The sequence below is a fragment of the Hemicordylus capensis genome, chromosome 1 (genome assembly GCF_027244095.1).
Source record: "Hemicordylus capensis ecotype Gifberg chromosome 1, rHemCap1.1.pri, whole genome shotgun sequence".
NCBI lineage: Eukaryota > Metazoa > Chordata > Lepidosauria > Squamata > Cordylidae > Hemicordylus > Hemicordylus capensis.
Genome location: NC_069657.1, coordinates 172,043,621 through 172,066,518, shown reverse-complemented (window position 1 = coordinate 172,066,518; position 22,898 = coordinate 172,043,621). Strand labels below are relative to the sequence as shown.

The window sequence follows — 22,898 nt, the reverse complement described above, 5'->3', positions numbered from 1 at the left end:
TTGCAATTGTTGTTGCTCAAGGAGGTGCCCCCAATTACTGAATAAAGTGTTTACATACGTTTTCACACAAGGATGTTTGTTGTTGAATCTTTCTGCTGGGTGGATATTCAAAATCTATCCTTTTGTCTGAGTTACTTATTCAGTAGGGTTGCCTTTTTCTCTTATCAGGGTTTAGCTTAGAGTCAAATCATGCTTTGAATAAGAATTGTGCTAACATAAAGCCCATCCTAGGGAGTTCACAGACCTTTCTCATCATTGTATACTGCTTTTTAACAGAAGTTCTCAAACTCGTTTATACAGAAACCTTTTGTACCCAGACCCCAGCCCAAGAAGACACAGAGACATTTTTTAATGGGAGAAACGGGCCACGCTTTATTAATATAACAACATTTGTGGCGGACTGGAAACAAGGTGATTAATCACCAACATAAAAACAGTGCGGGCACCTAGGCGTGGGCTAGGATTCAAAACGTCCTACCCATCGCCTGCAAGGGCGACACACCCTGGCTCAGGAAAGAGGCAGGTAGCTCCCGCCCAATTCCTTCAAAGCCAACCACCCCTTTTAGAAGAGGGGATCTGGACAGCTTCAGATCTTTACCTCCCCGGACCGCACAGCCCAAAGGTAGGTGAAGTCCTGAAGCAGGTTTCTTGGCAATGTAATTCTTCCCGTGCCGCACAGGCCACAAGGAAGCAATTGACCAATCCACCTTAAAATGTCCAAGGGTGCTCACCGAAATCTAGACCTCCTTACCCACAGCCCGCACTGTTACCGCCACCCAGGAAGGTTAGCCCTCGCTTGACCTTCCTGCCCCACCCCCTCCAAACCTTCAGCAAGCACTTCCCGGATATTATGCAGATACAAATCACAACCTTTCTCAGACAGGTGGACCCCGTCAGGGCGGAATAACTCGGGAAAGCGAGCAGCTATATCTGGCTGCCGCACCACAGACCCCCCGGCCGCCAAAACCACTTTACCTATTGCGGCTGAAATCTTCCTGCGTGCCTTTTCCAAGCTAAGGCAAGAATGAGCACCCCGCCACACCCTGCGCTGGAGCCAATTAACCCATATTATGCGCACGCCAGGCATCCAGCTGCGCAAAATAGACAAATCCGAGGAGGCTTGCTGAAGGATGGCGAGGCCAGGCCGCCGGCCCAAATCATTCTCCCCTAAATGAAGAACCAGGATGTCGGGAATGGGAAACCTATCTAAATGCTCCCTCAATGCTGGAAGCAACTGATTCCAGAGCATGCCCCTCATGCCCAACCAATAAACTGAAGCCTTGCTTCCTAAACCCAACTGGGATCCCCAGCGGGTGGTGCTGGCCCGCTTGAAAGCCCAGAAGACCAACGAATGGCCACACATCAGGACTCGGACCGGGACCGCCGCCCCGCCAGCACCTGCCAAAAGAAAGCAACAGGTCAGTAGAGCCCACACCTGTCCGCTGTCAGCGCACATAACGCCTGACCGCCACGGACCTCCAACGTCCAATCCTCTGAACTTCGACCTCCTGAAGCCCCATACGTGTAGCGGTGGTGGCCGCACCAATATGAAATGAATGTAGAGTAAGCCCCTGGAGCGCAACCCCCGCGGCCAACAGAGCCTTCCTCACCACCGCCAAGAATTGATACTGCGTCAGAGGAGTCTGATTGCTGTGGGTAAAAAGACATCCCCCCGAAAAGGGGCCCAGCCCAGCGTACTGCCTCAGGGCCACCACGGGGCATACATTGATATTCCCGGCCGCCGCGAGGCGAACCGTCTGGCCTCTGCCCCTCTGATCCGTCTTGGAGCGACGAAGGAGCAAACGCACCTCCCCGTCACCGAACGATAAATCAGAATATTGCAAGCAGCGGTCCCTGGGGGAAGACCCGCTGCGGGGAAGCAACTCCCCTGGACGGAAGGCCCCAAAAAAGGCAACCAACAGTGCAGCCCTAAACAGCGACACCTCCCATGGGCCAGAGCAGCACCCCACTAGGTGGCCCAGCGTTGAAGCCACCAACTCCAGAGTAAAAGGGCGTCTGGGGTCCCTAGTCCTAGGCTCCCCCCTAGCCCAACCCTCCAACATGCGCCGCACCCGCGGGTCGGAGGAGGAATCACCAACCCCACGAACCTGGGCTTCAAAAGCTAACGCAGCAAGATAGCCCCCCAAAGTGGATACCGCACGCCCCGCCCTGCGGAGGAAGACCAAAAACTGCTGAAGTTGCTCTACAGGGACCGGCCACACCTCCGCCAAACCTTCAGTCTTTCGAAAAAGAGAGAAAGCCTCAAGCTTGGCTGTGTAGCTCACTCTGGTGCTAGGCGCCAGAGATGCCGCTATGGCCCGCTGTGCCTCCGCCTGCCAAGTTCCCACAGAAAAGCTGGCATGGGTTCCGGGTGAAGGGCGGCCTCGGGCGCTAACGCTCTGAACCTGTTTAACTGAAAACGAGACAAAGCGTCAGCTATGTCATTCCGGATACCCGGAACATGGCGGGACCGGAAAAGGATGTTAGCCCGCAGACACTGCAATACCAATGCCCTAACCAAAACCATGACCCTCGGGGACTGGGAAGTCTGACTATTGACAATCTGAACAACTGCCAGATTGTCACACCAAAACACAACTGAGGAGTTGGCAAACTCAGCGGACCAAATATGCACGGCCACCACAATTGGAAAGAGCTCTAGGAAAGTCAGGTCCTGGGAAACCCCCTGCCTGAACCAGTCCTCGGGCCACCTGGCGGAACACCAACGTCCCCTGAAATAAACCCCGAAACCTATTCCACCTGCAGCGTCAGAGTGGACCTGCAGGTCGGTTTCCAGAAGTCTAACATCCCGCCAGAAAGACACCCCATTAAAATCAGTGAGAAATGCTTCCCAAAGAGCCAGGTCGGCCCGGGCACCCTCCGTAATTCGTACTCTGTGATGGGGAGCCCTAACGCCCACAGTCAGGTCACATAACCGGCGCAAAAAGGCCCGGCCCGGAGCCACCACTTTGCAGGCAAAATTGAGGTGACCCAAAACAACCTGGAGATCCCTAAGGGAGACCTTACGGGCGCGACCAAGGGACCTAACCATGTCCAATAAAACCCGCAGCTTGGCCTGAGGCAGCCTGGAGCAACCGGCAACAGTGTCCAACTCAATCCCCAAAAAGGCGAGGCACGTGACCGGCCCCTCCGTCTTATCCCGTGCCAAAGGGACACCTAGCCGGTCTGTTGGCTCCATGAAGAAGCGAAGTAAATGGTGGTACTCCCTCGAATTCCCCCTGCCTGTAAAAAGAAAATCATCTAAAAAATGAGCCGTGTAGGGAAGACCCGCCTGGCGCCTAACTGCCCACTCCAAAAAGGAGCTGAATGTTTCGAATGCTGCGCAGGAAATCGAGCAGCCCATAGGCAAAGCCCTATCAAAATAAAATTGGCCAGCAAATGCAAAGCCCAGCAGCTCGAAGTCATTTGGATGTACCGGCAACAGGCGAAAGGCGGATTCAATATCACACTTCGCCAAAAGGGCCCCGGGGCCCCTACCCCTGACCACTTCCACGGCCTCATCAAATGAGGTATAACGTACAGAGCATAAGCTATCAGGGATGCCATCATTTACTGAGGACCCCCTGGGATGAGAAAGGTGGTGAATCAACCTAAATTCACCAGGAACCTTTTTAGGGACCACCCCTAATGGGGAGACCCTAAGGCTGGGGAAGGGGAGACTGGCAAAAGGCCCCATCACCCTGCCCGCAGCCACCTCCTTACCAATTTTCCTAACAACGACTTCCTCCTTACCAACCACTGATCTCAGATTGCGAGAACTGCCTAATCCCCTCCGGGCCGAAGAGGGAATTCTGAAACCATCCCGGAAGCCACATAACAAATAAGAAGCTGCTGACTGGTCAGGATAGTCCAGCAACAGCTGCTCAAGCACCTTCACCTTGATAGGGCTAGGACCCTTTATTCGGAGCGGGTGGAGGAGGGCCACCCTTTTTACTGCTCCCCTGCCTATACTTAGCCCCGGAACCCCCAAACTTGGCCCTGGGGCAGGAGGAACTGGGGTGCCTCGCCCCACAGACCCCGCAGGCATGCTTAAACCGACAAGGGGAACGGGAGCACTTGCCATTGGAGTTAAACTCCCAGCAAACAAGGTGGGGTTGAACCCACTGTTGCCCAGGACTCCCTGAGGGCAAAACCCCCGATGGTTTAGAAAGCAAATGCCCACTGTCAGACCTATCTCCCTCTATGGGCCGGGCTGGAGACATAGTAACCAGCCACAACTCCTGCAACGGAGCATCCCAGGGCAATGTGGGGTCAAGGGCAGCCCTCATTCTAAAACTCTCATCGTACCGTACCCAGGAAGATCCAGCAAAGTCGGAGACCGCCCTGTGAATTATATCCATGTATTTTAACAGGGCAGGGCCCCTTGCGGGCTGGGCTTGGACAATAACCCCCATATAAATCGTGAAGCCAGAAAGCCAATTATTCCAAGTCTTTTCGACCGGCTTTCTCTTGGTGGCTTCGTGGTCCTTACAAGATTCCCCCTCTTTATGCTTAACCTCAGGTTCCCTGAACAACAAGCTAAAAATGTCCACATATTCACCCTTAAGGATTTTTTCTTTTGTAGAAGGGAGTAAGTGATCCCCTAACGGGAGGCCCATGCTACCATAGGGCGCATGCTGAGGTGACGGCAGAATCCCCATCGGATAATAACCCGCCTGCACCCCCGTGGCAGATCCAGCAGAGGAGGCCACCCCCGGGAGTGGGAGCGACCCGCTGGAGGGCCGGTTGCCCAACCAGACCTGCTCCGCAGCGCCTTGTAAGCCTGCAATAACTCCAGGAAAAACCGGCGGGGAACCCGCCACCCAAGGTTGTGTATATGGGGGCCAGTAAGAAGCTGGGCCCCATCCACCCATGGCAGGCATCGGCCAGGGACAAAGCCACTGGCCGGTGACGCCGGGCAGTGTAGGTGCTGCAGGCTCACCCTGGGCCAAAGGAGTAGCCGTATCCACTGGAGGCTGAACAACTGGTGCCGCAGGCGGAGGTAGCAATGGTGAAGGCGACTCCGGAACTGGAGACTCAGGTTCAGGAAGCGGTAACGCAGGAGCAGAAGGGCCCGGTCCAGCAGGGTTCAGCCCTTCTTCCAGCGCAGCCAGCCTACTAGAGAGAGAAGTTAGCAGCTGGCTTTTCACAGAACCCCTGGTCCTCCGAGGGACCTTAGGAGGAGGCACCCCCCCCACACCTGAAGGACCCGCACCTTTGTCGGAGGGGGCTGCTTTTGCTTTCTCTAAAGCTTCCATCCTATTAATTAACCCCCGTATCAGAGTCATCTCCTCATCCTCCTCCTCCGAGGAGGACTGCGGGGGAGCAGGCCTCTTGGGCTGCTTAACAGGGCGCCCCCCTTTCTTGCCCTTGGCCTTCCCCGGCATACTGCCTCCAAATAGTGGGATTCCAAAAGGGGTTGGAGAAAAAAAAAAAAAAAGCGCCAACCACACACAGAATGAAGGTAGCAAGGATATAGAACAAAAGCCAAGCCCTTGTCCTGAATCAAAAACAATACTCAATCCTATCCAGGAAAGCACCAGAGCCCCCCACCCAAGGAGAAGGCTTGAAAAGGCCTTTTGACTCTCAACCAGGCCAGGCCCACCAGGGCACCGATGAGCACAAACACCCACCTGCTACCCACCAAACAAATAAAAGAATGTTGGCATCAAAAGTAGTGCTCCAGGGAACGGAAAAGGGGCCGCTGCCCAGCCACCCAGGCTGATGGAAACCCCCCAAATACCCCACAAACCAAAAGGGCAAACGCCCAGAAGAACCACGCCCAGGAAGCCGAGTGCCGACGCCGCGCTGAAGAGGCCCAAAGACGCTGCTGCTGCAGCTGCAACCCAGCCGGGAGCAGTCCCGGGAGTACCCCCCTACCAGCGGGGCCACCGCTGACACTATGGCCCCCTCGACGGAACGCCGCCGAATGCCGCCTCGCCCGCTTGTCGGGCGCACCCCCCCAACTAAGGCCTTCGAGGAAGGAGCTCCCAGACTGAGCTCCTTCCTAATCGGAAACAAACAGCCGACTGAGAGGCCAGAGCGGGGAAACGCTCGGCCTCTCAGCAAGCCCCGCCCACCACGAGCCAGCCAACCAATCAGGCTTCTTCTTGGGCTCGTGAGTCCCGGGCTGGGACAAACACCCTCCCACTTGCACGAGGCAAGGGGAGGGGGATTCTCCCCATCTTGAGTATGTGTCTGTGAGCACACATGTGTGCCAAAGCATACGCGCACGCTCACACACACACACATACACACACAGAAAGGTACAGGTATTGATAAATGTATATTATTTTGGTGGCATTCCAGAGTATACTATATGTTGCCACAGATTTTATAGCTAGTGAACTCTGATTTTTGCTCCATGGCAAAAACTATCTTCTCCAAAGTATAAACATTTAGGATCAGTTTTAAGAACCTGAAACTAGCCTTTAATATATAAAATGCCAATCAGGATTTTAATTCTGTAGGTGGCACTGCATTCTGCTGTCTCTAGGGGAAATATCACTTATTGTCTCTTCTCTGATTACATTGCCTGGGCTAGGAATTTCACTCTGATTGTATTATTAGAATTATATTTATATTATCCTCTTCATCTGCCAACACCCAGGAAGGCAGTATTATATGGTATTATAGAGTAGGAAGGCAAATTAGCATGCACTGCCGGCTCATAGTCTGCCAAGTCTATTCCTCTTTGTGCTCATCTTTTCACTGTTAGGACAGTTACATCAACAACTATACATCAACAACCTTCATTATCCCACTGTGATGCTTTTAACAACCTTTTTGCAGATACAATTTCTTGCATTTGAGCTGACTTAGACTCCATGGTTATGGCAACTGCAGAGGTGTCCAGTATCTCATATGGTTCACTTAGAATGGATCAGTTTCAATTCGTGATTCCTGAGAATGTGGACAAGCTCCTTGGAGGTGTTTGTCCAACCACTTGTCCTTTGAATCCATGACCAATGTGGCTTATAACATCTAGCAGGGAGGTTGTTAGAGATATCCTAGTTGCCATCATAAATGCCTCACTGAGGGAGGGCAGGATGCCTCCATGTTTGAAGGAGGCAATTGTGAGACCTTTGCTTAGGAAGCCTACCTTAGAACCTCCAGTGATGGATAATTATTGGCCAGTCCCCAACCTCCCTTGGGTGGGCAAGGTAATTGAGAAGAGGCTGGCTGATCATCTCCAGGCAGTTTTGGATGATACTGATTAACTAGATCAGGCCTGCTCAACTTTGGCCCCTCAGCTGTTTTTGGACTACAACTCCTATAATCCCCAGGCACAGTAGCCAATAGCCAGGGATTATGGGAGTTCTAGGCCAACATCTGCAGGAGGGCCGACGTTGAGCAGCCCTGATCTAAATCCATTTCAAACTGGCTATGGGGCGGAGACAGCTTTGGTCAGTCTGATGGATGATCTCTACCAAGGAATGGACAAAGGGAGTGTGACTCTATTGGTTCTTTTGGACCATTCTGCGGCTTTCGATACTATCGACCATGGTATCCTTTTGAATCGCTGGGAGGATTTGGGAATAGGTGAACATAAGAACAGCCCTGATGGAGCAGACCCAAGGCCCATCCAGAATCCTGTTTCGCACAGTGGCCCACCAGATGCCGCTGGAAGCCACAGACAGGAGTTGAGGGTGTGCCCTCTCTCCTGCCATTACTCCCCTGCAACTGGTACTCAGAGGCAGAGGTGACATTGCAGTAGTTCCATTCCAATCTCTCTGGTGGATTTCAGATGGTGTTGCTTGGAGATAGTTGCTCTCTGAAATGAGAGCTATTATAAGGTGTCCCTCAGTGCTCCATCCTGTCTCCGATGCTTTTTAACATCTACTTGAAACTACTGGGTGAGATCATCAGGAGATTTGGAGCGGGGTGTTATTGATATGCTGATGACACCCAAATCTATTTCTCCATGACATCATAATCAGGAAATGGCATAGCCCCCCAAATGCATGCCTACAGGCAGTAAAGGAATGAATGAGGGATAATAAATTGAAACCGAATCCAAGCAAGATGGAGGTACTCATGATGAGGGGTCATACTTCGAGAGACGTGATAGATCTTCTCTGTTCTGGATGGGCTTGCACTCTACCTGAAGAGACAGGTACATAGCTTGGGAGTCCTTCTGGACGCAGGCCTCACACTGTTTCTCAGGTTGAGGCTATGGCCAGGAATTCTTTCTATCAACTTCAGTTGATATGACAGCTGTGTCCATTCCTTGAGGATAATTATCTCAGAACTGTGGTGCATTCTCCAGCGTGGTATAGTGTTTAGAGTGCTGGACTAGGACCGGGGAGACCTGAGATCAAATCCCCATTCAGCCATGATACTTGCTGGGTGACTCTGGGCCAGTCACTTCTCTCTCAGCCTAACCTACTTCACAGGGTTGCTGTGAGGATAAACTTAGGTATGTAGTACACTGCTCCTGGCTCCTTGGAGGAAGGGTGGGATAGAAAATGTATATGATGATGATGATGATGATGATGATGATGATGATGATTGATGATAACCTCTAGGCTTGGCTACAGCAATGCACTCTACATGGAGCTGCCTTTGTATGTGATTAGGAAACTTCAGTTGGTTCAAAATGCAGCGGCTAGACTGGTCTCCAGGGTGTCTCGGAGAGACCATATTACACCTGTTTCAAAGCAGTTGCATTGGCTGCCAATAGGTTTCCAGGCAAATTACAAAGCACCAGTAATTACTTTTAAAGCCCAGACTTAGGACTAGGTTACCTGAGAGAATGCCTTCTTTTGCATGATCCCCACTCCAAATTAAGATCATCGAGGGAGATCCGTCTCCATATACCGCCAGCTTGTCTGGCGATGATTTGGGAGCGGACCTTCTCTGTAGTCGCTCCTAGGCTGTGGAATGCGCTCCCATAGACATTCGTGGATTAACTTATTTACTAGCCTTCAAAAGAGCCCTCAAAGCACATTTTTTAATCCAGGCTTTTAGTAATTTCTGAGTTTTAAAATTTTAATTGTTTAGATTTTCAATTGCTGTAATTTTTGAATGTGTTAGATTTGTAATGCTTGTTTTAAGAGCTGTACTTGTTTTGTTTTGTTTTTGTGAACTGCCTGGAGCCTCCAGAGTGAGGTGGTACGTAAACTAACTAACTAAATAATAAACAAACCTCCAAATGAATAGGGATGTGCACAAAACCGGTTTGCCCAGTTTGGTTCAAATTCGAACCAGGTGCAAACCAGGAGGGGTGGTTCAATTTTGGTTTTGCTCGAACCTCCCCCTGGTTCAGTTTGAATTTGAACCATTTTGAACCAGTTCAAACTGGTTTGGTCCAGTTAGGACATCCAAAAATGGGTAGGTACCCAGGGGTACCTACCACCCAAACCCCAAAGCAATCAGACACTCATACGATTTTTAATGAATTTTTGAATTTTATTTTTATTTTTTCTCATAGGGTATAATGGGACTCAAACCAGCCCATTATTCCCTATTGTGGAGCACCTATGGGTGCCAACAACCACCCAAACCCCAAAGAAATAGGACACTCCTACGATTTTTTATGAATATTTGAAATATTTTCAATTATTTTTCTCATAGAGTATAATGGGACCTGAACCAGCCCATATCCCCTATTGTGGAGCACCTAGGGGCACAAAAGTGGGGGGTGGGTGGTAGACAGACAGGGGTGACTACCACTCAAAAAACCCCAAGGCAATCGGACACTCCTCTGATTATTGGCAAATTTTTAAAGTATTTTTGAATTCCTCATAGGGAATAATGAGGATTGCAGCAAATGTATAGCTTCACGTCGGGGGCGGGGGGAGGGGTGTCATAGAGCAGAGTGTGGTGGGTGGTAGTTCCCAAGGTGTTCAAGGAAGCTATCCGAATTATTTGAAAGGAATTGGGCAAAAGGCTGATTTTTAAGTGATTTTTGAAGTTTACGTGTCTTTAAGGTTTTTCTCCATAAAGAAGCATGTAGGTGTCAGCAAATGTCTAACTTCACGTCGGGGGCAAAGGGGTGGCCTAGAGCAGAGTGTGGAGGGTGGTAGTTCCCAAGGGGGGCCAGGAAGCAATCAGAATTATTTGAAAGGAATTGGGCAAAGGGCTGATTTTTAAGTAATTTTTAAAGTTTATGTGTCTTTAAGGTTAGCAGATGAGAGTGGATTCATGGTTTGTTATTGAAAATCTCATATGCTACCAAAGAATCTACACTCAGAACACCTAAGAAACAACAAAACCCAGTACCCCATGGGTTAGAAACCTATGGGGGTGGTTGGCACCCTCTGTGCACTAGACCACCACTCACTCTGGGCCACCCCAGCACTCCACAAGTGGCTTTAAGGTTTTTCTCCATAGGGAAGAATGGAGGTTTTAGCAGCCCCATAACTGCACTTGGGGGGTGCTGGGGTGGCCCAGAGAGAGGGTTCCAACCACCCCCATGGGTTGCTAACCCATGGGGTACTGGGTTTTGTTGTTTCTGAAGTGTTCTGAGTGTAGATTCTTTGGTAGCATATAAGATTTCCAATGACAAACCATGAATCTGCTCTCAACGCGAAACTTAAAGACACATAAACTTCAAAAATCATCCCTTTGCCCAATTCTTTTCAAATAATTCTGATAGCTTCTTGGCCCCCCTTTGGCACTACCACCCTCCACACTCTGCTCTAGGCCACCCCTTTGCCCCCGACATGAAGCTAGACTTTTGCTGACATCTACATGCTTCTTTATGGAGAAAAACCTTAAAGATGCATAAACTTCAAAAATCACTTAAAAATCAGCCTTTTGCCCAATTCCTTTCAAATAATTTGGATAGCTTCCTGTCCCCCCTTGGGCATTACCACCCACCACACTCTGCTCTATGACACCCCTTTCCTCCCGACGTGAAGCTATACATTTGCTGCAATCCTCATTATTCCCTATGAGGAATTCAAAAATACTTTTAAAATTTGCCAATAATCAGAGGAGTGTCCGATTGCCTTGGGGTTTTTTGAGTGATAGTCACCCCTGTCTGTCTACCACCATCCCCACTTTTGTGCCCCTAGGTGCTCCACAATAGGGGATATGGGCTGGTTCAGGTCCCATTATACTCTATGAGAAAAATAATTGAAAATATTTCAAATATTCATAAAAATTCATAGGAGTGTCCTATTGCTTCAGGGTTTGGGTGGTTGTTGGCACCCATAGGTGCTCCACAATAGGGAATAATGGGCTGGTTCGAGTCCCATTATACCCTATGAGAAAAAATAAAAATAAAATTCAAAAATTCATTAAAAAATCGTACGAGTGTCTGATTGCTTTGGGGTTTGGGTGGTTGGTACCCATACGTGCCAGCTACCACCCCACCCACTTTTGGAGGTTCGAACTAGTTCAAACCAGTTCAAACCGGATCGAATCGTACCACCCCCTGTTTGGTCCGAATTCGAACCTGATGGCTGGTCTGGTTCGAATTTGAACCTTTGAACCACCTTGGTTCGAATTCAAACCGATTCGCACATCCCTACAAATTTAGGGTCATGGCTCACTACGAAGTTATCAAAAAAGCAGGTGGAATTACAAAGTTGGGATGATGCATGTATTTTATATGAGAGAGAGATATTTTGCCCATCCATGTACTTCACTTGGTTTCTCATCATGTGATGACTCAAGACTGGATGACTAGACTTGCAGTTTGAAGTCCTTCTCAGACAATCTTAGCATCCTCTATAATAAAACCCTTGGTGTCCGTCCGTGGACGGACACCAAGCGTGTGTCCGTGCCTCCCTGGCCTGTTCTGGGCATGTGCGAAGCACATGCCCAGAACGGAGCAAGGGAGACACGACCGCCGGCACCCGGCGGACATCTTGGGCGGCCAGAAGCGGCCACCCAGAAGAATCCAGGAAGAGGCGGCGAGGGAAACGGCGGGGCCAGAAGCGGCCGCCGTGGGGAAAAAAGAAGCGGCGTGGGAAACAGCAGCCCAGAAGTGGCCGCCGCAAACAAAGGAGAGAGGCGGCGGGGGAAGAGGCGGCGGGGAAGCCGGCCAAGGTGGTGGCGGAGCCGGTAAAGCCGGGCGGGGGGGAATCCTTGGGGCCCTAGCCCGATCCCACCATTCCCGTCCCCCTCATATTACTAAGGGCCAAATTGGCCCTAAAAAATGCCGCCGCGGAACTGCCCTCCCAGCTGCCCGATCCCACCATTTCTACAGGAGAGAGGAGCTCGCTAGCAGAGCTCCTCTCGCTGCAAAGGCTCTTCTCAGACTGGCGCTTTGAGCGGAAAGGACGCCCTTTCCGCTCAAAGCGCCAGTTTGAGAAGAGCCTTTGCAGAGAGAGGAGCTCTGCTAGCGAGCTCCTCTCTCATGTAGAAATGGTGGGATCGGGCAGCTGGGAGGGCAGTTCCGCGGCGGCATTTTTTAGGGCTAATTTGGCCCTTAGTAATATGGGGGGGACAGGAATGGTGGGATCGGGCAGCTGGGAGGGCAGTTCGGTGGCGGCGTCCGAGGCGGCGGGGGCCGAAGCCATTACTAGCGCCCGTTTTTCAACGGGCTAAAATTCACTTGTGCTCAATAAATTCACATGGTGGAAGGGGGAAGTGTAGCATTGCAGTGGCAAGCTCCACCCTCATGTTTGTCATTGTTAGGTCTGAAAAGAGCAATGCACATACAGTTGTATACAGAGGGCTCAATATGCTGATCATGGAAAAAGAGGTATTTGCAGACTGAAATATAGACTTAGCACACTCGATTCTAATTTAAACTAGTCTCAAACCTTGGCAACCCCATTGTGATTATATGCTTTCTGAAGAGGTACTAGCATTGTGCCAATAGTATCACCCCTGTGATAAAGGTTTTTAAACAATTGCAGTCAAATCTCAGGACTGGGCTAAAATGGACAGCGATAGCTTTAATGGAAGTTTCATATGCCTAAGGTAGTTTCATGCAGCCAAGGATCCTTAAAACTGCCTTCGTAGTGATCATTTGATAATACTCCAGCTGCAATATATTCTGAGAAACCTAGCTTTCCATGACACTTATAGGAATTAAACTAAGCACAGTTGATATGAAATACAATTTTGCTTCACTGAATCAAAACTGCGCCTGACTGAAAGCAACAACAACTGAGTTCGCACTTACTTTTCATCCAGTAATGATCCAAAGAACAAATACCTCTATATGGGAAAGCAAATTAAAGTAATTAGTTTTAAAGCTTTTATCAATGTCCCTGTAGGAGCTGAAAAGAGTTTTTCGACCATTACTGAGATTAATACGTTTCTATCTCCAGCTCCCCCCACCCCCTTTTCTGATTCCTTCAGTATGGTTACATTTTAATTGCTCTAAAGGACCTATGGACTGGTGGCCAGAATGCATTTATAGGAAGAAAAAAACAACTCTTACTTTTAAAGGGACCCTGAGGACATTAAAAAAATGTCCCTCTACTATTGAGGTATTTTATTTTATAAGCCGCTGGTATTGCCTGCTGTTTTCACTAACATTTCTAAAACCACTCAACCGGTATCTATCCACAAAGTGTCATTTGCAAGCTTATGACTTATAAGCTGCAAGGGGGGCACCCTTCCCTCGGACTCCCAGGTGGAAGTCCGGACCGACACCCCCCCTGGGGCCCTCCAAATTCTCTTCAGAATGTCCTGGGAGCCAAGGGTCGCTGTGCCGCCAGCCCGCTGCTGGTCTGTGGTGTGCCAGACAGCCAAGTGTGTGACTGTGCTGAGGGTGAGCTGCAGCCAGCTCGCAGCCCCCTCATAGCCTGCACGATCTGGCCAAGTGCAGCCAGCCCACAGCCCCCTCCCTCCATGGTGGCAGCTGTGACACAGTGTGAGCCCAGGCCTGACTAGGTGGGAGCAGCCCAGGTAGCTTCCCTGCCAGGCCAGCAATGCACCTGCACAGTGTGAGCCGAGCGAGCACCATGTGACTTACATGCACACATGTCACATGAGTGCCAGGAGGAGCAGGCTCTGCTGGGCTCCAGTTACGGTGTCTGGCTGGGACGAGTGTTCCCTGCAGCCTGGCAGGAGGTGAGAGGTAGGCAGCCACAGAATCACTGACTCCCTACTTCGCCCATCTCACTTGGAGGCTCTGTGGCGGTGACTAACCGAGTGAAGGGAGAGGTATCAATGCAGCGGCTGAACCAGCAGCCCCACCACTGCAGCAATGAGCCAGCCAGCCAGGCCAGCACATGCCTCCCTTGCTGGGTAGGGGTTGCCAGTTGCCGTTGCCAACTACACCCACCCACCCAGCCCACACCACCATGTGAGCGAGAACCACTGAGTCAACTGAGTTCTCATTATACTGTGGGTTGGTGTCTTGAGTCATGTTAACTGACAGTTTGCTTACAATTTCTGCTAAGGCATGTCTGCATACAGAGTCTTGTTTTACATCTTTACAGTATTGCAAATTCTGTCACTTAAATATTTGATCCTTTAGAGACAGAGGGGGAGTGGGGAAAGAAATATGTGGGCTGGGAATATGTTAAGTTACATGTTGAAATGTTTCTGCATTTGCATAAATGTGCATTAGCATCCTTATGTTCTTGTGAGCTCAGTTGCTGTTTGGGACCTCAAGAACCCACATGTTAAAAATATGGGGTGTGTGTGTGTGTGTGTGTGTGTGTGTGTGTGTGTGTGTGTGTGTAGGGGGATGATGCTTATCTTGCGGTGGTGGGGGTGGCAAAAAGGGCTTTAGGTCCTGGCTCCAAATTTACCTAGGAGCACCTCTGAGCAGCAGTTATAGGGTTTAATTTCTTCAGGACCATAGAAGACTCCCTACTCCCCTCTAGTGCTCAGCTGCCTATCCAAGGCTGTCCAACCTTTCTGTGACAGTAGCAGCTAGAAAAACAGTGACATCTTTCCCTGCTCAGGCCCTTTGTGATGTCAGGGCTGATGAGGACTTCTAGCCAATTAACTGTGAAAATGCTTGTTTATGTGGTACCACACAGCTGGACAATAGCTAATGCACAGAGTGCATTTGGTGCATTCATTTAACATAAAAATGGTTTATCACACCCAACTTGTCTCTCATTCTTGGTTAGCAACTGAGCTGATGTAATATGGAAATTTGGATACCGGAAGCTTTGGCAAGCTATTTTACATGCCTAGCCAGATGGCAGATGTATCTGGTCATGTAATCACATGAAAATTACAATTATTATGAGAGAAATGTGTTTCAGAAGCCTACCCTTCGTTTCACTGTGTGCTGAAGAAGAGGTGTGTAGTATAGCATTGTGATCATGTATATATTTGATTTCTAAAAAGCATTAAAGGTGTGCAGGCATTAGTATACTGCAGCTTTGTGGCAGAAAATACAATCGTAATTGGAGCTTCACAAACATTCAAACTGTACCCAGGAAATTATTTTCATAGCTGAGGAGAAAATGAAAAGCCAAAGAAACAGCATTTTCTGTGTTTGAAATGCATACACTGGCATTCTTCAGGGTCAAGTTGGTAAGACAAATGGTACAGAAGATGCTCAGTATTTCATAGAGAAGAGTGTTGTTTGAGATGCTGAGCAGCACATGCTGTCAAACTAACTTTCTAAGCACTCAGACCATACCTGCAGTAGCCAAAGTAGAGCATCACTTCCTACATTTTCAAAGTGGGATATTAATGTGTGGATTAATTAAGGGGCTAAGGAGAAGGCAGGGTAGGAAAACTTCCTGTCGTCTAGCAGGAAAAATAGGCGGGCAGCACACTCCACAACTCCCCCATACTTTCTAGAGTGACAAAAACTGGCCCTGGGGAAAGGTTAATGTATACTTCACTCAAACTCAGGGGCAGAACTACAATAGGGTGGAAGGGTCTGAAGAGCACGCACCCTCTGCCTCTGGGGCCACCTTTCCCTGCCTCTGGGGCCACCTTGCTCACTCCTCCCACCTCTCTTCTCCTCCCTTTGGCCAGCTCACCAGCCAAGCACACAGTGGCACACCACGCTGCCCATCCCCAGTGGCATGCAGTACTCTTGTAGCCTGCTGCTGCTTCCCAGCTGCTCGGGGTTCTGATTGTCCCGAGGAGGGTGGGAACAAGGGCATGTGTTCATGTGCTTTTCATTCCCAGCTGCCTCGGGGTCAGAGCCAACTGGAGTGCATGTGGTAGGAGTATGCCTCCATTGCTGGGGACAAGGAGGCCGCTCCGCCATGTCTCTGCCATCATTGCCACTGGAGGAGTCTGCCACCAGGATTGAGAGCCTGCCACCACCACAGGAGGGCTGCCCACAAGCACACTACAAAGCTACTTCTCCAACCATTGGGGAATATCCTCAGCAGGGACTTTTTACACACAGCGGGCTTTACCACGAGTTTACTGGGAGGCTTTACTGCAAACTCGAAGCTGACCCCCCAAACCAACACAAATAGTGGATTTTTTAACCTCGGATAGAAATCAGGCTACACTCTAATGCACAGTGAGAAACTGCTCCCTGATAACTCACAGGGACCTGGGGGTAAATCTGGTCGATATGTGAATGCACCCCCCTCCATTCTGGAGGAGATGCGAGTTAAAGGGCTTTAAAAGCCCTGTGTGAAAAACTTCCAGGAGAGGACAATTCAGAGCCATTAGTCCTGGAGGATTTACACACATGGCTTTTAATTCAAATCCACTCTGGATTGGAGTGTGCTAGTCCACATATTAATTATATTTACCCCAACGTATCATGGACCAGTACAGACATGACTCTGTCCCCCTCCCCCCCCCTCCCAATGAGGCTGGGCATTCTGGCTTAGCCCAAAGTATGTCCAGCTTTTAAAAATCCTGTATTTCCAGCGGCTTTTGAAGAAAACCTGATGTTTTCCTTTCCTAGATGTGCCGAGGAGCCATTGCTGACAATTCAGCTTACTCACACTTTCGTGTTTTTTTAAAAAAATGTCTGCTGGGTGGATTTCCGTAAATCCACCCAGGTGTCAGCAAAGGAAGTTTGACAGTTCGGTCTGGTGTTTTCTTTGAGTGATTTGCAATTGCAAGCTCTGGGGGCAGGGGGAGGGGTTGTGACAGATTGATGCAATTCAATGGAGTACAGAAGGGAATGGGGCAGGGGGAATGCCTGAGTTAAAAGCAAGCATGAGCAAAATGTGTTTCTTCAAAGTTTGGTCACCATAGCAACACAGTTTAAATATGCAGGTATTTGGATATGCAGATGTTTGGAAGCTTAACAATGGAGACTGCAGGTTGGGGTTAAGTTCTGTTGCTTTGACTGTCACTTTTGTGAACATCTGTCTGGCTGTCAAACTAAAAAAAAGTAATACTGAAGGGAGGCATCTTGTATCTCCATCTTGGATGTGATTGGTTGGAAGAAGAAAAATTGAAACAAACGGTGGGGACGCACATAGGAGAAAGATCACAGGGTGTGCAGGAGGACCCCACAGCAATGTAAACTGTCAATTTAATCCCCGAAGTAAACATCTTGTGAATCTGCTGCAAAGCAGATTCGCTCTTCAGATACACCGAGACATAAAGCCATGTATGAAAAGCCTCCTGGTCCCACAAAAGGATTCTGTTGGCTGAATGGGAAGCAGGCATTGCTAATTGATTATTAAAGCATTACAGATTTAATGCTTAGTATTACATTGTTTTGGCTGGAATTGGATAGCTTCTTGTCTAATTTAAAGGAAACTAATTCTCCAGCTGAAGCACATATGCCTGCCTTAGAGACATGAACACAGGGTCTTGAATATTTTCTTGCAAATACTTGATAAGGATTTGCTTGGGTTTGTGAGAGAGGAAGGAGGTGGGATTAAGTTAGAACATCAGAGGCCATGCAGAGAACCTTAGAGTTTCCACCCTTTCAACATGGGAAGCTAATCCAATATTGCACTCTGGGATTCTGAATATTTAGCGGTACATGCTTGCATGTCTTAAGGTGTTCATTCTTCCAGTTTGCTCTTTTTCAGAGCCATTCTATAGATTCTGTAGAGTATAGATTGTATACCCAAAAGGAGGAAAGGTACCACTAAGTCCAGGAGGATGCCAGCATGGCTAACGGGTACCATCAAGGAAGAAGACTTGTTTCCAAAATTGGAAGGCCTGTCCCAATGAAGAGAACAGAAAGGAACACAAACTCTGTAAAAGAAATGCAAGGTGACAATAAGGGAGGCAAAAAGAGAGTTTGAGGAACATTTAGCTAAAAGCATCAAGGGGAATAACAAAAACTTCTTTAAATACATCAGAAGCAGGAAATCTGCCAGGGAGGTGGTTGGACCATTAGACAATGAGGGAGTGAAAGGGATTATTAAGGAGGATATGGAGGTTGCAGAGAAGCTGGATGAGTTCTTTGAGTCTGTCTTCACGGCAGAGGATACTGAGTATATACCTGTTCCTGAATCAGGCTTTTTAGGGATGGAGGCTAGAGAGCTGAGTCAGATAGAAGTGACAAGTGATGATGTTCTTAACTGTCTGGAAAAACTGAAAACTAACAAATCACCAGGGCCGGATGGCATCCATCCAAGAGTCCTCAAAGAACTCCAATGTGAAATTGCCGACCTCCTTGCTAAAATATATAACTTATCCCTGAAATCGGGCTCTGTACCAGAGGACTGGAGAGTAGCAAATGTAACACTGATTTTCAAAAAGGGATCCAGAGGCGATCCGGGAAATTACAGGCCGGTTAGCCTAACGTCCGTTCCAGGCAAATTGATGGAAAGCATCCTCAAGGATAAATTTGTAAAGCACCTAGAAGAACAGGCCCTGCTGGGAGTGAGCCAGCATGGCTTCCGCAAAGGTAAATCTTGCCTCAAACTCACTTTTGGAGTTTTTTGAGTGTCAACAAGTGTGTGGATCAAGGTGATCCAGTTGACATAGTATACCTGGACTTCCAAAAAGCTTTTAACAAAGTTCCTCATCAAAGACTCCTGAGGAAACTTAGCAGTCATGGGATAAGGGGACAAGTATATGTGTGGATTGCTAACTGGTTGAACAACAGGAAACAGAGGGTAGGTATAAATGGAGAGTTTTCACAATGGAGGGAAGTAAGAAGTGGGGTCCCCCAGGGATCTGTACTGGGACCGGTAATTAATTTATTCATAAATGATCTAGAAGCAGTGGTAAGCAGCAAGGTGGCCAGATTTGCAGATAATACCAAACTCTTCTGGGTAGTGAAATCCAAAACGGATTGTGAGGAGCTCCAAAAGGATCTCTCCAAACTGGGGGAGTGGGCAACAAAATGGCAAATGCGGTTCATTGTTAGCAAAGTGATGCACATTGGGACAAAAAACCCCAACTTCAAGTATATACTGATGGGATCTGAGCTGTCGGTGACGGACCAGGAGAGGGATCTTGGGGTCGTGGTGGACAGCTCGTTGAAAGTGTCGACTCAATGTGCGGCAGATGTTAAAAAGGCCAATTCCATTCTAGGGATCATTAGGAAGGGGATTGAAAATAAAACAGCTAACATTACAATCCCCTTATACAAAACTATGGTGCGACCACACTTGGAGTACTGCGTACAATTCTGGTCACCACATCTTAAAAAGGACATTGTTGAACTGGAGAAGGTACAAAAGAGGGCAACCAAGATGATCAGGGGCCTAGAGCACCTTTCTTATGAGGCAAGACTACAACACCTGGGGCTTTTTAGTTTAGAAAAAAAACGACTGTGGGGAGACATGATAGAGGTCTATAAAATCATGCATGATGTGGAGAAAGTGGAGAGAGAGAAATTCTTTTCCCTCTCACACAACACTAGAACCAGGGGTCACTCCATGAAATTGATTGCCAGGAGGTCTAGGACCAACAAACGGAAGTACTTTTTCACACAATGCGTGATCCACTTGTGGGACTCTCTGCCACAGGATGTGGTGACAGCCAACAACCTGGATGGCTTTAATAGGGGTTTGGATAACTTCATGGAGGAGAGGTCTATCAATGGCTACCAGTTGGAGGGCTGTGGGCCACCTCCAGCCTCAAAGGCAGGATGCCTCTGAGTACCAGTTGCAGGGGAGTAATGGCAAGAGAAAGATTATTGGCCTCATTCAGAGTTTAATTTCTAAAATAAGAGAAGCTAGAGCACAAGATCTGTCTAGAAACATAACTCTTTGAGCTGGTAGCTCTTCTCCCCTGATTGGTGATATCTGTCTATCTATCAAATTTGTATACTGCCCCAAACTTCCATCTCTGGGCGGTTTACAACAACAAAGGGGGACAAATTTAGGGAGAGTCTTTATAGATAATATGGTGAGGAAAATGCATCTGTACTTTTCATTCATTCTGGTGTTCAGCTCTGACACAAATTAAGACTTGGCTGTATTCCATGGCTCACTGTGTAATCATGGTCTTGTGAGTTCTTGAAGACTACTTCTTCAGGAGTTTCTAGGATTTTTGATCACAGCCTGTAGTCCCCAACAGAAACAGGGCCAATGCAATTTGCCAACCTTATTGCTAAAGTGTTGTGGACAGGAATGTTCATACTGACTCTGTCATCATCACCAATTGCAATACAGACACAAATAACCAGCATTAAAAAAATTGCACCACAAAACTTATAGTCATCATATGCATCCAATTCCCCAAAAATGGACCACATGCCCTTAGACAGGGCTGCACAACTTTGGCCCTCCAGCTACATTTGGTCTATTAGACTACCGCTCCCATCATCCTCAGCCACAGTGGCCAATGGTCAGGAATTATAGGAGTTGTAGTCCAAGTTCTGCAGGAGGGCTGGTTGTGAAACCCTGCCCTTAGATATCCCCTTATCTGCATAGCTGAAATCAGCTTGAAATAAAAGATGTATAGTTTTTTTTAAAACACACACACACAAAAACAGATTGTTTTGTGTAGGAACAGATAAATAATTATCCTGCTATTAGGGTGTATTCTATTTCACTCATGCATACACTAAAGTACCAGGGAGGTTTCAGCTCCTGTAAAATAGCTAAGAAGAACTGAAGTTGCTTAGTCTAAACACTTTCTTAATCTTCTTGTTCTTCTTAATATAGTGGCACCGTTACAATTAATAGTCTGTTTGAATTTTCATTAAACCCTCCACTATCAGAGGTTTACAACTCGAGCATAAAATTTCACTCTGGGCTGCAACTTGTTATCCAAGGTTTCAGCCCAGAAGCTGTGCTTTAGAAAACCATTTGTTTCATTAAACAATTTGCCTTTAACTGGAAGCCTTTCATTTTCAATTAATTTCAGGATGTGTGATGTGTATTCCTTCAGTCTGGCAGCACAAAAACACCCAGTTGGTATGCAAGTAGTATAGATCATATGGTTTGTAGGAGGGTGGGGGGCAGGATGGTGAAAGGAGTCTAGGGGGAGACTATGAGGTCATTCACACAATTAAAAACTGTGTTCTATCTGGGTTTGGGAGCTGTGTGCGCTCCCAATTTTTGGTTGTGTGGAAGCAGGGGCGTATCTAGGGTAGGGCAGGCAGGGCACGTGTCCTGGGCGCCACTTGAAGGGGGCGCAAATTCCTAAAATTATTATTATTATTTTTTAAAAGCCACCAAAAACAAAATGGCCACTGCACATGCTCAAATGGCCTCTGTGAGGCCCTAGGCCATGCCAGGCCTCACAGAGGCCATTTGAGCATGCACGGTGGGCATTTTGTTTTCAGCGGTCATTTAAAAAAAATATTTTTAAAAATGGCCACTGCACATGCTCAAATGGTCTCTGCGAGGCCCTAGAGGCCAGTGGTGGGAGGGGTAACCTTTGCAGACGCCCCCTCCCATGGCCTATAGGAAGCACCCCAAAGGGGCTACAGGTAAAAAAATAATAATTTAATATAATATAAGTCACTGTACACATATTCAGTTTAGCACTATGTACAGAGAATCAGGGCTTGTGAATACTGAGCTGAAGCTTATGAGCTAAGATTGTATTCATTTGCTCTTACTTTGCTTCTTATGATAAGTGAGTTAAATGTGGTGTGTTAATAATATGGCTATTAATGGTGAGTTTGTCTTTGAATCAGTGTTAAATCCTTAGTATTAAGGCCCACTGGGAGTTTCTTGCTCTGTCTCTCATTTTAACTATCTTTCTGAAATACTAGAATATATTCCAAGCAGTGACACAGTTTACTCTGCATATCCTTTAATTATTTTCAGAGTATCTGGGAAAAGCCAAATTCTCCATTTATTTTTAAAACTTATGTAATAGTGATGCTACAATGCATAGTAAAGAATTAGATAGGCACTTCTGTTTAGTTTTCCAAGTACACCTCCACATAGTATTTGGGTATTTCATGAGCCCCAGCATACTGAAATTTGTAGTTTTCTAGCATTTTTTAGTCTGGGTACATCCACTGCTAAATAGGTTTTGAAATTTTAAAAGATTAACGAGCTTGACTTATATTTTTCAGCTGATAGTATAGTAAAGTTATCTGAAAGATGGGTGTCAGATGTTTGGACAGGGGGCGCAATTTCAGTGCTTGCACTAGGCGCTATTTTCCCTAGATACACCTCTGTGTGGAAGCAAGGTAAGAGGAAAACTTAGGTAGAAGTGATTGAGGCTATTCACATATGCATGTAAAACTGGGCTAGGGGAGCCTAGCCTGGTTTTGCATGTGCATGTAAGGTGCTGGGATCGGGCACAATCCCAGCGGCACCAAGGTCCCGAATACATGTTCTGGAAGTATTATCTCTTTCTCAGTAATGGACAAGTAGAGGGCAGATACAGAGGCTCTGCATGCAAAAAAGGTCACTAGGGTCCAAGTGCAAGTTGGTCTTTTCTAATAGGAAATGGAAAGATCATGCCATTGATTTGGTGCTGACTCCTGGCAACCACAGAGTCATGTGGTTTTCTTGCTAGAATACAGGAGGGATTGCCTCCTACCGCGCAGAATGAGATGATGCCATTCAGCACCTTCCTATATCATTGCTGCCCAATATAGGAGTTTCTCAAAGTCTAGGAAACATACTAGGAGGGATTCGAACTAACAACCTCTTGCTCCCTAGGCAAGTCACTTCCCTGCTGATCCATTAAGTGGCTCTGTTTTCTAATAGATGAGC

General features: G+C 47.8%; 1 protein-coding gene across 1 annotated transcript; it reads right to left on the bottom strand.

The window, feature by feature from the left end:
• Positions 1 to 318: 318 nt before the first annotated feature.
• LOC128329800 (uncharacterized) lies at positions 319 to 5,763 on the bottom strand. The gene is made up of 2 exons (XM_053261524.1): positions 4,943 to 5,763; positions 319 to 1,398 (listed from the first exon to the last, which is right to left on the bottom strand). Exons 1-2 carry the CDS (start codon positions 5,385 to 5,387, stop codon positions 767 to 769), a joined length of 1,077 nt encoding a protein of 358 aa, XP_053117499.1. The 5' UTR covers positions 5,388 to 5,763; the 3' UTR covers positions 319 to 766.
• Positions 5,764 to 22,898: the final 17,135 nt, after the last annotated feature.